The sequence below is a fragment of the Cicer arietinum genome, chromosome 6 (genome assembly GCF_000331145.2).
Source record: "Cicer arietinum cultivar CDC Frontier isolate Library 1 chromosome 6, Cicar.CDCFrontier_v2.0, whole genome shotgun sequence".
Taxonomy (NCBI): Eukaryota; Viridiplantae; Streptophyta; class Magnoliopsida; order Fabales; family Fabaceae; genus Cicer; species Cicer arietinum.
In genome coordinates this window covers 2,662,727-2,679,085 of record NC_021165.2, presented here as the reverse complement: position 1 = coordinate 2,679,085, position 16,359 = coordinate 2,662,727, and the positions used below count along the sequence as shown (strand labels likewise).

Sequence of the window (16,359 nt, the reverse complement as noted above, 5' to 3'; positions counted from 1 at the left end):
GTAATTGATTTATGAACATGTACATAAGAATTGAATTTATTTTAATATAGTATTATTAATATATGTAAAATATTATTTTTAAAAAGTAAAATTAAAAACTCAAATGACGGTAAAACTTATTTAGAGTGAATTTTTTATTTATTAATTTTATAAAAAAAAATTGAACATAATGTAACTAACAATTCTTTCAAGAGTAAAAGTTAAGGTGCATTGAGGAATAATTAAGAATAATTAAACGAGGCTAGTATGCAAAAATTAACATGAAATATTATAACAAAGCGTGAATAATTCCATGTCATTTGGTTTTTTCAATTGCGACTAGTTTTTTATTTAATATATTTTTAGTTTTTATTTAACATTTAAAATTTAAAAAAAAAAAATCACTAATTACTTTGCTAAACTTGAGTACAAAAAAGATAAGGGGAATATTCATTCCTCATGCACAAACATTAACTCCCTCAAACATTGATTTACAAAAAGTACATGGATACATAAAAGTGGTATTTATTTAATAAAATTATATATACTAAAATATAACCTAAAATATTTGCCCTACATAAACGGCAAATATCATATTCAAATATAGGTTTAATATACATATCTCACGGAATGTATGTTCACATGATAGTTTGTGAATTTTTTCATTATTTTGAAAATCATCTAAACATATTGGACAATTAGTTAGTTCAAATTCAAGAATGGTGGATCAGTTATATATAAACCCATTTGTCTGCTTGTGGTATGCCCTACATCGTACTCAACCAATGAGACATTTTTTAATATATAAATTTAAAAACCATAATAACCATACACAAATCATAAGAAATAGAGATCCTAACATAAATCTTAATACCATTAATAAGTAGCACCAACAAAACATGTAGTCATTGTTGTGCGGGGTAAAAACTATGCCCCCACCAAAATCATTAATTCTAAAAGTGATTTTAAAACTAATTACATGAGATGGAGGAAGCACATGGGTATTATTATAGATACTTTAGCATAGCATAATCATAAATGTATTATGCCTAATCAAATGTAATTTATTTATAAACATACATACAATAATCTAATTTATTTTAATATAATATTATTGATATAAATGAAAGGGGAACATTCTTTCCTCGTGCACAAACATTAACTCCTTCAAACATTAATTTAGAAAAAGTACATGGATACATGAAGTGGTATTTATTTAATAAAATTATATATACTAAAATATAACCTAAAATATTTGCCCTACATACAGGGCAAATATCATATTCAAATGTATGTTTTAATATACACATCTCATGAAATGTATGTTCACATGACAGTTTGTGAATTTTTTCTTTATTTTGAAAATTCTCTAAACATATTGGACAGTAAGTTAGTTCAACTTTAAGAGTGGTGGATGAGTTTTATATGAACTCATTCGTCTGCTCGCAGTATGCTCTACATCGTACTCGATCAACGAGACACTTCATAATATATAAATTTAAAAATCATACTAATCATAGACAAAACATAAGAAATGTAGATGCTAACATAAATCTTAATACCATTAATAAGTCGCCCCAATAACACATAGTCATTGTTGTGCCTCTACCAAAATCATTAATCATAAAAGTGATTTTAATCATAATTACATGAGGTGAAGGAAGCACATGTGTATTATTAAAGATATAAAATAATACTAGCATAGCATGGTCATAAATCTATTATGCCTAATCAAATGTAACTTATTTATGAACATGTACACAAAAATCTAATTTATTTTGATATAATATAATCGACATAATGTAAAATATTTTTTTCAAAAAGTAAAAGTAAAAACACAAATGATGGTAAAGTCAAAACAATAATTTAACTTATTTATAATGAATTGTTTTTTTTATTAATTCTATAAAAAAATTAAACATAATGTAATTAACAATTCTTTCTCGTGACTAATGGCATGTCATTTGGTTTTTTCACTTGCGATTAATTTTTTATTTAATATTTTTTTAGTTTTTTAGTTTACATTTTAAATAAAATAATCATTAATTAATTTGCTAAACTTAAGTACAAAAAAAGGGGAGGGGGAACATTCCTTCCTCATTCACAAACATTAACTCCGTCAAACATTGATTTAGAAAAAGTATATGGATAAATGAAATTGTATTTATTTAATAAAATTATATACTAAAATCTAATCTCAAATATTTGCCCTACAAAAAAGGCAAATATCATATTCAAATATATGTTTTAATATATACATCTCATGCAATGTATGTTCACATGATAGTTTGTGAATTTTTTTATTCTTTTGAAAATCCTTTAAACATATTGGACAGTTAGTTAGTTCAAATTCAAGTGTGGTAGATGAGTTATATATGAACTCATTCATCTCTTCACGGTATTTCCTACATCGTACTCGAACAAAGACACTTTTTAATATATAAATTTAAAAATCATATTAACCATAGACAAAACATAAGAAATAGATATGCTAACATAAATCCTAATACCATTAATAAGTCGAGCCAACAAAACACATAGTCATTGTTGTGCGGGTTAAAAAATGTGCCTCCACCAAAATCATTAATACTAAAAGTGATTTTTAACATAATTACATGAGATAAAGGAAGCACATGTGTATTATTATAGATATAAAGTATAGCTAGCATAACATAGTCATAAATCTATTATCCTTAATCAAATGTAATTTATTTATGAACATATACCCAAGAAGCTAATTTATTTTAATATAATATTATTGATTTAATGTAAAATATCTTTTTCAAAAGGTAAAAATAAAAACTCAAATGACGGTAAAGTCATAATAATAATTTAACTTCTTTAGAGTGAATTTTTTATTTATTAATTCTATAAAAGAAATTGAATATAATATAATTAATAATTATTTCAAGAGTAAAAGTTAAGGTCGATTGAGGAATAATTAAGTACGACTAATATGCAAAAATTAGTACAAAATAATCCAACAAAGTGTGACTAATCACATGCCATTTGGTTTTTTTAATTGGGATTAGTTTTTTATTTAATATTTTTTTAGTTTTTTTATTTAACATTTAAAATAAAACAATCACTAATTATTTTGCTTACTTAGCTGTTACTTGAGTACATAAAAGGAAAGGGGAACATTCCTTCCTCATGCACAAACATTAATTTCGTCAAACATTGATTTAGAAAAAGTACATAGATACATGAAGTGGTCTTTATTTAATAAAATTATGTATACTAAAATTTAACCTAAAATATTTGTCCTACATAAACAACAAATATCATATTCAAATATATGTTTTAATATACACATCTCATGGAATGTATGTTCACATGATAGTTTGTGGATTTTTTTTCATTTTTTTTTGAAAATCCTCTAAATATATTGGACAGTTAGTTAGTTCAAATTCAAAAATGGTGGATGAGTTATATATGAACTCATTCGTATGCTCGCGGTAGGCCCTACATAAAGCGCAAACATCGTATTCAAATATATGTTTTAATATACAAATCTCATGAAGTGTATGTTACAAGATAGTTTGTAATTTTTTTTTATTATTTTGGAAATTTTCTAAACATATTGAACAGTTAGATGGTTCAAATTCAAGAGTGGTGGATGAGTTATATTTGAACTCATTCGCCTATTCGCAGTGTGTCCTACATTGTGCTCAACCAACGAGACACTGTTTAATATATAAATTTAAAATCCATATTAACCATAAATAAAATATAAGAAATAGAGATCCTAACATAAATCCTAATACCATTAATAAGTCGTGTCAACTTGAAACCATAGTTATCCGAATAAACATTAATAATTTATTTTAAGATAATATTATTGATATAATATAAAATATAATATAATGGTTCTGTTTGAATTTCATATGTTTGATAATCGTATAAAAATTATGCGCATATATTTGCCTTTTTATTTTATAATTTGAAATTTATTTAATTTTAAAATGAATTATCTATTAATTTTTTTTGCAAAAAAAAAATATCTATTGAATTTTAATGTGACACATTTGATTAGTGTTAAAACTAATTATTGAATTATCATGTAATGTTAAAACTAATTAGGATAGTAATATTTTTTATTAGTGTTTTTTTCTTCTTAAATTAGGATAGTAACATTTTAAATGGAGGAAGTTGTTGGTGATAAAAAGATGATGAAGATGAAATTGAAGAAATTTGAAATTAAAGAGTTTGCCTCCAAATTAAAATGAGTTGTGAAAAATATAAATAACATGTCCTTGCTTGTTGAATCCTTCGCTACACCTTGAATGGAAAAGTAAAGTTGAGTTGAAAGTAAAATTTGAGTGTAATATGATATAAGTGAGTTATACTTGAAGTTTAATTACCATATTTATAGTAGTTTTGTGATCCGATGAATGTTCTTACATGGCACATATTCATGTTAAGTGTTGATAGTGTATTATTATTAAATAAACACCCTATAAAAATAAATAATTGCTGTATTTTTTTAAGCAAAATAAGTTTTAGAGATGATTGAAATATTTTAATATAATTTTACGGTATATTAAAACATGCGTGTATGCGTGCGCGCATGTGTCAATGATTGATTGTAAACTCAATAAATTAATTTCAATTATTTGTGTGAAAAAGAAAACTCTACTATATGACTTTTCTCAAGGTCGTTTTCACAATTACTTTTTGACGGTAGGGAATTACAAATCCATGAGTATATGAGTGTGTGGAGTGAAGATAGGAACAATTAAACAAATGAAAAAAATTTGATTGCAATATGTGAGAGTATTACAAGAGCTACAATCAAAGAAACAATCACAAAAGCCAGTGAATCATGATCCAAAAGTAGGAATGTGTGGAACGTTTTAGGGGGACAAAGTTTATAATTTACTAAAAAATTCAATAATATATGGGAAGGTATATAAATAATTACTTGACGGTGATCCATATAATATTAATTAAAAAAATATAATTAAAAATAAATTAAATTAAATTTGCATTAAAAAGTAAAACTAAAATGACACTCTTTTGAAATAAATTATTTACAAATGTAAAATTTATTATGGGAGAGAGTGATGATAAAATTAAATAATAGGTTATATTAACAAGTGTTTTTAGGGAACTTGTAAATTTATGGAGAGACAAAAAATGTCCACTTTTAAATTGGTTGGATATGAAATTGGTGAAATTAAAGAGAATAAAACTGCATTTAAATCATTTTTTTTATTTAATGCTCAAGCAAAGTTTAAATACTTAGGAAGTAAACAAAAAGTTTAATAAGGTTAACAACAATGATTCATAGAACACATAATCATAATCGTATATTTTAATATTAATTAAATCATAATCATAATCATTCTTATATTGCGGATAAATTAAATTCAAATTAGTTGTTTGGAAGGTATTTTTTATTGTCTATGACACGTCAACTTGTGAAAAGTGTTTTCGTAGTATGATAATATACAACTTTTTTATTTACTCTTGACTTATTTATTTAATCAATACTATCCATAAAATGTGCACTTCTATTAAGGAGAGAGGCCTTGATATTAGATCCTTAAAGAATATAAATGAGGCACCATCCTCAAGCTTTGTTGGAATTTAAATATTTTTGACTGTCAATGGGGATTTTGACTGTCAATGGGCTTCACTCCTCAGTTCAAGAGTTATGAGACTTAATGGTCCCATATCCTATCATATAGACTCCTCGATTTGGTTTGATATCAAGAATAAGCTTCACATCACCAAAGAGAATTATCAGTGGTTGTTTGGGCAAAGGAGCAAGATTAAATTTGGGAAGGATTAGTGGCTCACTCTCCTCCGGTTGAGAGTCTTAATGTCTTTTAGAACAAGCATCATTTGCTTCAAGCCAATGTGAAATAATTCATTAATTATCCTGATATTGTTGATGTTTTGCAGAATGCTCTTGTCTCTAATTTTAGGACAAATGATAAACTTGTTTGAAAGCACACCAAGAATGGGGATCTTTGTTTTCGATATGCTTATCTTTTTCAAAAGTTTTCCTATGATGATGTTTATTGGGCTAATTAAATGATTAAATGAGTTAATAAAATAAATTTTAATTTAAATATTAAATATTATCTGATCAACAAGAATTGCGTAGTCACCATGTGTCACTTCATCTAAAATTAGTCATCTCACTATTTTGTTATTAAAAAATATTCATAAATGACTTTTTAAAAACTTATTAGAATTTATAAGGGTATAAATCAAACAAAAAAAATTTACAAAAAATAAAATTAAAATAAAATATATTTACAATGAAACAAAAACATATGTAAACAAATTTGCAAGGAACTAATTTTTTTTTTTTGTTGCACACTCTTTTTGCAAATACATTTAATATAACAACCCTAAATCCACCAAAAAGGTAACCCTTCTTACATCAAGATCTTTGAATTATTTAATATTATATCTATGGTGAAAACTACATTGAGTATGGTACACAAATTATTTCACATGCCGCCTTCCAATGAATGTAGTCTTGTGTTGTAGAGAATTAAAATTCTCAGAATAGAACTCTCATAAAGGAGGCTTGTTGACATTCTCAATTTTCCGCAACTTTTTCAGAAATGCAATTGCACATAGCAGAGTCAGAGAGGTATCCAAATAACAGAACACACAAAACCTACAAAGCGTCATAGCTATTATCACCGGTCACATACCATCAAAGGATTTCAAAAAAACATGATAGGAAAATTTCTTAATCTAAAAATAAAAATTCCTAAGCTTTCACTATGCAAATGATATAAAAGGAAAAATGAGAATCAGTCAAAAATAATATATATTTTTTATATTAAGTCGAAAAATAATTTCATTCTAGAATACTAAGAATCATTTCATTCATTTAGAATATCTTTAACAATTTGTAGTTTGGTAGCATTTGGTCAAACACCGCAGAACTAATGACATACAGACACAAAACTAAAGGAGTCAGTGCCAAGAGCTGGAGTAAAAGGAGGGAATCAAGAGCTGGGCTCCATTGAGTGGATTTATAGTGAAAGGAGTCAATGCCATGTTTTCTGTGAGGGTAAAGTTGTAATTGAAGCAACAACAGATTTTACACATAGGCAAGAAAAGTCTACTTCATACAAATTTGCTAATACATCTCATTTTACTTGAAAAGGTTAAGAATTTCAATTTTAGAGCCAAAAAAAGCTATTTTGATGTGCTCTGTGAAAGTGCTTCTTTACTGCGAAGAAAATAACTTTCAGTTGGACAAATAATGTCTTTCAATCATGAGATAAGAACAGCCATTTTTCTGGAATCAAATAACCATAGTAGATTTTTGTATCTAAAGAGTAATGGCCTTGACTGCATAGTGTCTCTTAACAAATGACTATGGTTTGGCATATCTGATTAATCGTAAAAACTTGGCTTGTGCAATCATTTTGTGGGACAGCATAATTGAACTAGCTCTCCATATAGCATTTAGTACCTTACGATAAAAATGGATTTTCCATATAGTTGTCAACTTCCCCTAGAACAAGTGCCAAATTTTCTCATTAGTTCTATGTTCTCAGCAATGGTTGATCCAGGAGTTCCGATAAAACCAAGAGATGCACAACTGCATACAGTCTGCTCAACATAAAGAAGTACATCAGGTAATCTCTGATTGGAACAATACTTTTTACCAATTCTAGATTCTGAATTGGGAATAAACCTCTGTCCATAGCCAGCTGCGGTGAGTTTTTTGGCTGCTTGCATAACCAGCTGATCATCCTCTCTTAAGAAATTCACCTTATAGTTATGTGCATCACTAACTAAATCACCTAAATAAGTATCAGTCCAATTATCTCTGGGAAGATCAGTCATTACAAAAATATGTACGGGTAGAGGACCTTGCTGCCTCAAAGATTCTAATTTTTGCCGTAACCCATGAAATGTAGCCTTATGATGATTCTTAAACTGCCCATCCAGCAACCTAAGCTGTGCACAAAGAAATGGAGCTTTTATGGTTTCTTTAGCAAACTCATTCCCGGCAATCATAATTTCTGGGACAAATGGAAGAAATTTAATCTTCTCCATCAAAGATAGAAACCTCTGGTCCTGATGAGATTCATGAATATCAAGATATGACTCAGAACCTTTATATGGGGCAGAGAAAAGGCTTCCAAATGCTAGCATTGAAGCTGATTCAACATCAGAACCAGGTCCAAGCGTCCTAAATACATCCTTCCGTCTCCTAACATACGATATTTTCTTTTTCTGCTTCAACTGTTCATCGGGTTGGAATGAATCCAACACACCGTCTTCATGACCATCTACATGATAAGTCCACACCGTAGTTCTGCAATCTTCATCGACACCATATATACAGTTTTCAATATTCCCATGAAGCCCTGCTAGCAGGGATCCACATTGCTTTAAGCTTTTAGAAACAGGGGACTGTGACTTCAAATCATTTAAACAAGCAAAATCTAAGCTGATGCCACACCATATTGACACAAAATCCCTAAGATCAATAACTCGGACAAGACTAGAAGAAACTAAAGATGAGATATCTATAATTTCAGCAATGGATATATACCTGCAAGAAAATAATTTATGGAAATTTACAATTCATACAGATAACCAAATGCAATGTAGTTTCAAATATATATAAATGTATGTCACTCATATCCTTAAATCATAGTTTAGAAGTTACAGACACTGCCATTTGTTATTATAATGAGATCAAATGAAACTAATTCAATTACATACATAAAGAAAAACTAATAATTGAATAAATTTGTATATCAAACTAACCTTCCGCTGCGAACGAGCTCAACCACATGATCCCAAACAGAAATACGAATATCCTTAGGTTCGATAACCCTAAACTTAGGACAACTACCTAAAGCAACAGCATGGTGATCCAAAATAGGAGGAACAACCAAAGTTCGATTAAGTATCCCTGCGATCGAAACAGCATTTTTAAATTCCAAAAACTGATTACTGAAGCCACTGTGAGGCGCATACCACATGAATTTCTCGCTTAATGCAAGTGCTTGAGATGAACATTGAAGTGTATGTGATGTTTTTAAAGTTTGTGAGAATTCGGCGAAATGAGAATCGCGTTTGGTATAATAGTAATAGAGAAAAATGAAGGAAATTAATGTAACGATGAGGGAAACGGGAATGAGTGGGAATTTGTAATGTGGTTTTCTTTTCGGTAACATTTTGTTAGGGTTATCGGTTAATCGAATTGTTCAAGGGTTTGAAGATGTTAGTTTTGTGTTGAAGAATTGAGATTTGAAGAAAGAGGGGGAGGTGGGAAATGAAACCATGTTCGGTGCGAGTAGCAATTTTACAGATCTGGAGTGAACTGGTCAGTTAGCGATTGTTGCAACGCTGGAGAAGAAGGTGGTGATTAGACGGAAGGGATAGACGAAGAAAGAAATTAGGAAGAACGAGAGAGGGATTAATTGAAGAAGGAGTGATACTGTTTGGTTTCCGAAAGAAAAGTAGAGGAAAGAAAGTCACAAGAAGGGAAAAAAGAGGTGATTGTTGGATGGTTTGATACAATTGATAGAAGAAAATATGAAAAACCAAAGTAATTACGATAAAATACTGAAATATAGAATTATATTGTAATTTTATGTCTTTTTCCATTTTCCAATGTTTTTCTTTTGAATTTGGAATTAATTTTTTTTTTAAGTGACGTCCACTAATTTCTTTCTCCCATATAATCAACTACAAACAAAGATGAAAAGGATTTTGATTAATGTGTTTTATTTCCTTTCTTTTCTTTCAACCATCACTTATCCAAATATATTGTTTGTGTGACATTTGAGTGGTTTAACTTGGTAATCAAAATGTATTAGAATGTTGGGTGTGCATGTCTATGGACAACCTACTTCATAAAATTGAGATTCAAATTCATTTATAATCATGGACATAAAAATTTTCAACAAATATCTCTCCATGTCTCTTTGGTTTTATATTAATTGTATGTAGTTCTTAAGAAAATAACTAGTTTTGTAATTTCAATGATAAAATGAGTTTTATTTACTCAAATATTTTTATTAATTAATTGTAATTAGTTGAGAAGATTGATGAATTGAAATACAATAAATAAATGTATTTTAATAGAAAAAAAGTAATTTATGTTATATAAATATTGTAAAATGATAAATAATTTGAGACAAAAAAACGACAAATGAAATATTTAAACTGAGATTTGTTTTTAGGTAATAAAATATTGGGTTAAAGACCTCAAATTATTTGGTTTGTGTGCACTTGATGTTTAACCAAGACATTGTCACGTTATCCAATTTATTGGATTGTGTTAAGCTCACATTATGACGGTGGCTCAAAACTAAAGATGGCTTGTCTTCATATGATTTCAATCATGGCTATAGTGTTTTAAGCGCTTTTGTAACTTGTTTTCGGACTTAATCAGCTACAATGAATGGATGCAGCATTGGAGCTTAGAATTTAGGACTTAGTTATAGTTATGCGTGACATTTGCCTCCATTTTGGGCGCATTACAATCATTTATGTATCATGGACATATTACAAACATGTTGCCAGCTTAAGTTATGCATGACATTTGCCTCTGTTTTGGGCATATTACGATAATGTATCTTGGTCAATGGATATGGCATATTTATGAATAGCACATTATAACAAAATTTTATTCTTGATTAGAAAATTATATAGAACATGACATCTGGTATGCAATTGATTGCGAAAAAAATTGGAACATTCAACCTCAATAGATCATAAACTTTCTTTAGACTTTTCCCCTTAACATAAAATCATCATTTAGTATACAACTTGCAATTTTGCTTCACTTAATTGATAGAAATTAGAAAACAACCTCAAATCATCATACTATACTATTACCAACCTTCTTTCCCATTTTCTTTTCCAGAACAAGAACAATACAGGGTGACCATTTTGCCCACCACTTAGATATATTACATTATACATACATGTGCAATAACATCAAGGATGGGCTGAAAAGAAAGCGAGCAGGCCGATAAGTGGTGCATTGATATATGTCGTGGGCTCAGACTGCTGATAGAAAGGCCTGGAATCAGGGAATGAATCAGTGGTGTTGGTGGGCCCACCTACCACAGCTCCAACCAATTTATTAGGATTGGGGTTTTGGCTGAAGAAATATTGAGATCCAGCTTTGCAGCCAATGTGGGCTGGGTGGGCTGAAACTGAGGGAAGTGAGCTTCCTCTGTGGTGTATCCTCTGCGGGTAGTGTGCACCATATCCAACCATGTAAGACATTCCCAACGGGTTATCCCCAAGAATGTAGTCCACCTAGTAAATGAAAGCAACATGCATTCACATTCACATGAATACTTACTATACTAGAATAAAGGTTACTACCACTTTTGTACATATATCACGTGTTGATGTCATTTTATTTAACTTCAATCTCAGAAAGGACAAAATCTAGCCGTTAGTTGTCTTATGTAGAAAAGTAGAAATTGGTCACAAATTAATTAATGAGTGCATATTAGATTTATGGTGGACTAGACAAAATTACATTATAACACTGGTTTTAGTACAAAATTAAAGTGTCACCATATCTTTGTCAAATTCATTAAAGATAACAAACATGCATTAAACGGTGAAATTAAGCTGACCTGGCGTTTGGCGAGGTTTTTGAGTAAAGCTGGGGTGGCAGTGGTTTGGCCACATGGCACTACCTTGTTGGCATGGCTTAGGTAGTTGGAATAAGCTAACAGCAGGAAGGACAAGGACGTTACATGTTGCATGTTACTTCCACCAGCCTTGAAGATAAGGCCACCTTTTTTTTTCAATTAAAAAACAAAACAGGAAGTTGAGTTACCAAACAAACAAACGGTGGCTAGCTATTTACCGTTATTGCAATAATTGTGCAGAAAAGTGAAACACTAATAAATGGATTGTAAGTAGTAGTTGTACACACCAACACTCAATCAATCTAAGGCTTTTCTCAAAAATCTTGCAAAAGAAAAACATAATTGATGGCTTTGGTCATTGACTCATGGGTCTCATGAATCATGTAATCATTATTTAAATGCTATAATCACGCGAGAATTACTTTTCTAACAAATAATAAAGGATGGAAAACCAATGAGGGAATATATATACCTGGGGAATACTGAACTTGTGGGTGAGAAAATCCAGGCAATGTAGAACAAATAAATCCATCTGCATTTTGTTTGAACGACGAAAAATAGTTTGCTCTTCCCATTAACACCTCCTGCAGAAGATAAAATAATATTGTTCTCATTTGTGCATTGTCTCAATTTCCAATTATATTTTATTTTAGAAATATTTTTATGTTCACCCATACACTTTATGTATACACAGAAAGAGATAAAAATAGTAATTTAATATATGTGAAATATTGGTGATATAATAGAAACTGAAATATAGAGAAAAAAATAAAGTATTAAATAAATGTGAGTATACAAATATAATATTGTTTACTTTATTGATGTTTTTTTAAAGTACAGATTAATAATAGTAAATATGAGCTGATGTGTCTCGCGGGCCTAACATGTTAAATTACAACTCCCAATGAACTTGTGTAAGATTGAATAAACAATCTGGTATTTAATCTATATTCTCTACAATTTAGTCCCTAAACTATTGAATATAACAAATAGTATGAAAGTTATTATTAATCTGTCAATTTAATTTGTCAGTTATTATAAAACTAGGAGAAAGCATGATACTTCCGGGACTAATTTTATGGATTTAAAATAGTTTACGGACTACTTATTGTATTTGTATAGTATAAAAATCAAATTGAAGAGATGGTAGTTCTTTAAATTGATAGTTTATTCGAGCTAGATTAACATAGATAACTATTTTTTAAGTACTTGCTTTTCTTTCTGAGTAATGTATAAAATGTACAGTGTGCATATTTCACGGTTACAGAGCAGTGACAGCATTGGATAGGGTGATTAAAACAAAGCTTACTAGAATGGCCAGTTACAAGAAAAGAATGCAAGAAATGTGATGGCGATGGAGGCTTTAACAGGAAGCCACAGACTCAAATTGTGCAGAAAATAATGGTATGGCGCACATGTATGATGCAGTAATGGGACCCATCAATTGCCAGAACTAAAAGCATGAAAATAATTAAAAGGTGAGACTTTTTGTTCCAAATGTTTACCATTTGGAGGGCAACTAGTTTGGCCACCCAATTTGGTTCAGATTAAAGCGACAATACCCTAGTTCTAGTCCTGCTAGTTTTAAAAACAAAGTTGCCCCTTAAATATCGATATCATAAATAAATCCAGTTGCATACACAATTTAGATCCAAGTTCCAATTATTACGGAATGTCCCGCTTGTATAAACAAAAACCGGTGCCCACATGAAACCCAAAAATGAAATTTACATCATGTGCAAATCCAATCATCAGCATTTCCCACCCACTTTTCTCATTGCTATCTTGACTTTCATCACACATCAATAAACAGATAAAGCTTTTCTTTTTTTTTTTAAAAAAAAAAAAAAAAATCCAATCTGTACTCACATTCCCTTTCCTGTTGTACCATTCATATGCACACAAACCTCGCTCATTAGGCCATAGATTCCTTATATGACCCACCAATTAGATAAAGTCAAATTTATAATACTTTATTCTCGTCTACATTATTGAACCTGGTTTATTTGACATACTATTAATAACTAGTGCTATATATATTTGTCAAAAAACTAGAGCTATATATAAAAACTCTATGTTTACTACAAGTGGGTTGCTTTTTTATCTAGCACGATTAAGATACAGATTCATAAGTTTCATACTTTTAACTATAATTAAACATTTCATTGAAGAAAGAAACACTAAAATAAATAGAACACCGTCTAAATCTAACTCATACAATGCTTACATCTATTTGTGTGACAAATTGAAAAAGTTAGTGTTATTGCTATGCAGATAATGGTATTCATATGAAATTCTCTAATCTGTTTGGTGCTGTGCTTGTGGTGATGGATTAATTAATAATATGGTATGTACAGATAGGGAATGGACGGACCAATAGGAACGATAGGGTCTGAAGTGGAGAAAGTGAATGCAATTTGCCCAGACCACGTGAAGCGTAACTTTATCTCTATATTCGGCAACTAGATTGAATGAATGAACAATGTACACACACTGCGCTCCCACATGCCCAACGGGGATGCAAGACAAGAGGAACAAACACAACACATAAAAGACAAAACCACTTCGATAAGCACCCACACACATAACAAATGATAACAGTATAAAATAGGATTAAATATATGATTGTTATTTGCAAATCGTTTTTTTGTTTTTAGCGTTCTACGGTTTTTTTTTTCTTTCTACATATTTTTGTAGATATTTAATATACTGTGGATATTTTGTTTCAATAAATTAAGAATTTTAGTATATTATTTATTTAATTTTTTCAATAACTGAAATTAAAATTAAAATTTTAATTTTAATTAAAATCATAAAAAAAATATCATTTTAAATAGACTTAAAAAATAAAAACTTAAAATTAGTGATTGTATCTGACACATCATTCAAGTATCGATAATTTAATAACATAATATTAAAATATTAATTTTTTAATGTACCATATAAATTCTTATTTTTGTTGGTTTTTATACTTGTTATTTTGTTTTATTTTAACGAAATTGGTTTTATTAAAATTGATTTCTGCATTTCTTTTATCTCGCTAATATTAAAAAGGTTAAACTCAAATATTATATATATTACAAAACCTTATTTTAATAAAAATCAATTTTATAAGATTAAAAATATAAAAACAAAGATATAAAAGAAATGCATAATTTAAGCCTATAGAATAAAATAGCACAGCTCAACTTAATTTAATAAACAAAATAGAAACATTAAAAAGCATTTGCAATAAAGGCTCAATGAAAGTAAACTCTATTAAAAATACCCAAATATATGGTTTTGAAGTGTACCTTAGAAATGAGGACATTAATTCCAGCATGTTTGTTATCCCAACCAAATTCATTAATAGTGTCACCAGCTCTCAAAACAACCTCATTCCGAATAATGTATTCTCTGTACAGACGCCTACGGGAAGCTTTGTGCAACCACGCCGCTGCCCACAACAACTCATCCTAAAACCAAAAGTAACTTTCCAATTATACTCAAAAAAGTAATCTATTCTAACGGCAACTTTTCTGTTACGTTACTTTCACATACCTGGTAACCGTTTACATCACAGTAAAACGGGCACACTGCACGGCGCAAGCTGTTACTGTATGCACCACGATGCCTGTCAGCAAACTCGAACACCTGCACCCTCACCACCAACGGTCATTAACGGATCATTTATTCAAAATGCGCAACTGTACCAACTAATCGTATAAAGGAAAGTACTGTAGTAAAAGTAAAAAATAAAAGTAAAAGTAAAACTCAATTCCGATGTAAGTGTTGGCTTGAATGATCACAAAAGTCAAAAGAGTGATTTATCTCTCTCTATCTCATGTATATCGTGAAAGTGAAAAAAAGTGTGAAGCCCTGGCTGGCTGGCTTTTTCACAAACCACTTTTCAAATTTACCACAGTTAAGTTTTATTTAACTTTTTTTACTTTTCAACCAAAAACAAAAGTATTTTTCCTTTTTTTTTTTTCTAATTAACTCATAAGAAGAATTAAAAAAATAGCGCAATCTGCCACGTTATATTATACATTTATACTTAAAACAATTTTAGTGTTACCTTTATTTTCATTAAAAAATTAATTAAGATTAAGAAAGAAACAAAAAAGAGAGAGGTGAATGGGAATGAGAACGAGAGTGACGCACCGTAACGGCACGATTGAGAAGCAAGGTAGAGTAAGCGGGATCACGTGATCTGAAGACGATTGATGCAGCAGCAAGTGCAGCCGCAGTTTCTCCTGCCACGTCAGAACCAGGGTGGGACCTATCGATTTTGAAAACTGTGCGTAACGTATCCATATCTTCTGGTCTTTCCCAACAGTTATGATCTGATAAAGGATCACCTACTTGAACAAACACCACGCCGGAACCTACCTTCGCCGTTGCCTTCAACAGATAATCTGTCCCCCACCGCACCGCCTTCAACGCGTTCCCAAGCTCAGGTCCCATCACCCTCCCGAAATCAATCACGCTCCACGACAACATCGTCGTCGTGAACGCCATCGGAAACCCGAACTTTATGTTATCGCCGGCGTCGTAGTATCCGCCGGTTAAGTCCACCTGAAACAAAAATTACAAAAACAACGCAATGCAGGTCAACACAAGTCCTACATTGTTAATCCCAGTCAAAACAGAACGCTACGTTTACTTACTCCGGCAGTGGCGCCATCGTGTATTGCGGAGTCGCGACGCCATCGGAGACGCTGATCGGAGGGGAGTTTTCCTGAGCGTTGTCCTTCGAAGAAGAGAATGCTCTTACGGAGAG

At 30.3% G+C, this 16,359-nt stretch overlaps 2 protein-coding genes across 4 annotated transcripts in view; both read right to left on the bottom strand.

Moving 5' to 3' along the window:
- Positions 1-6,227: 6,227 nt before the first annotated feature.
- Positions 6,228-9,497, bottom strand: LOC101504282 (O-fucosyltransferase 30). Of its 3 annotated transcripts, none has more exons than XM_027335778.2 (3): positions 8,740-9,497; positions 7,430-8,521; positions 6,228-6,635 (listed from the first exon to the last, which is right to left on the bottom strand). In XM_027335778.2, the coding sequence occupies exons 1-2, from the start codon at positions 9,150-9,152 to the stop codon at positions 7,462-7,464; spliced, it is 1,473 nt and encodes a 490-aa protein (XP_027191579.1). In that variant the 5' UTR covers positions 9,153-9,497; the 3' UTR covers positions 6,228-6,635; positions 7,430-7,461. The 3 variants fall into 3 exon arrangements, with proteins under 3 accessions (XP_027191579.1, XP_004503387.1, XP_004503386.1); XM_004503330.4 differs by having other exon boundaries at positions 6,228-6,619; XM_004503329.4 differs by lacking the exon at positions 6,228-6,635 and having other exon boundaries at positions 6,944-8,521.
- Positions 9,498-10,691: 1,194 nt separating this feature from the next.
- The window catches only part of LOC101503965 (endoglucanase 8-like), a 6,017-nt gene continuing 349 nt past the window's right edge, over positions 10,692-16,359 (bottom strand). Inside the window, exons 2-8 of the mRNA XM_073370451.1 lie at positions 16,247-16,359; positions 15,741-16,154; positions 15,138-15,230; positions 14,891-15,052; positions 12,070-12,181; positions 11,580-11,743; positions 10,692-11,250 (exon numbers count right to left, since the gene is read on the bottom strand). Of these exons, the coding sequence (XP_073226552.1) occupies positions 10,924-11,250; positions 11,580-11,743; positions 12,070-12,181; positions 14,891-15,052; positions 15,138-15,230; positions 15,741-16,154; positions 16,247-16,359 (1,385 nt within the window). The 3' untranslated portion in view covers positions 10,692-10,923. The remainder of the gene's footprint in view (positions 11,251-11,579; positions 11,744-12,069; positions 12,182-14,890; positions 15,053-15,137; positions 15,231-15,740; positions 16,155-16,246) is intronic.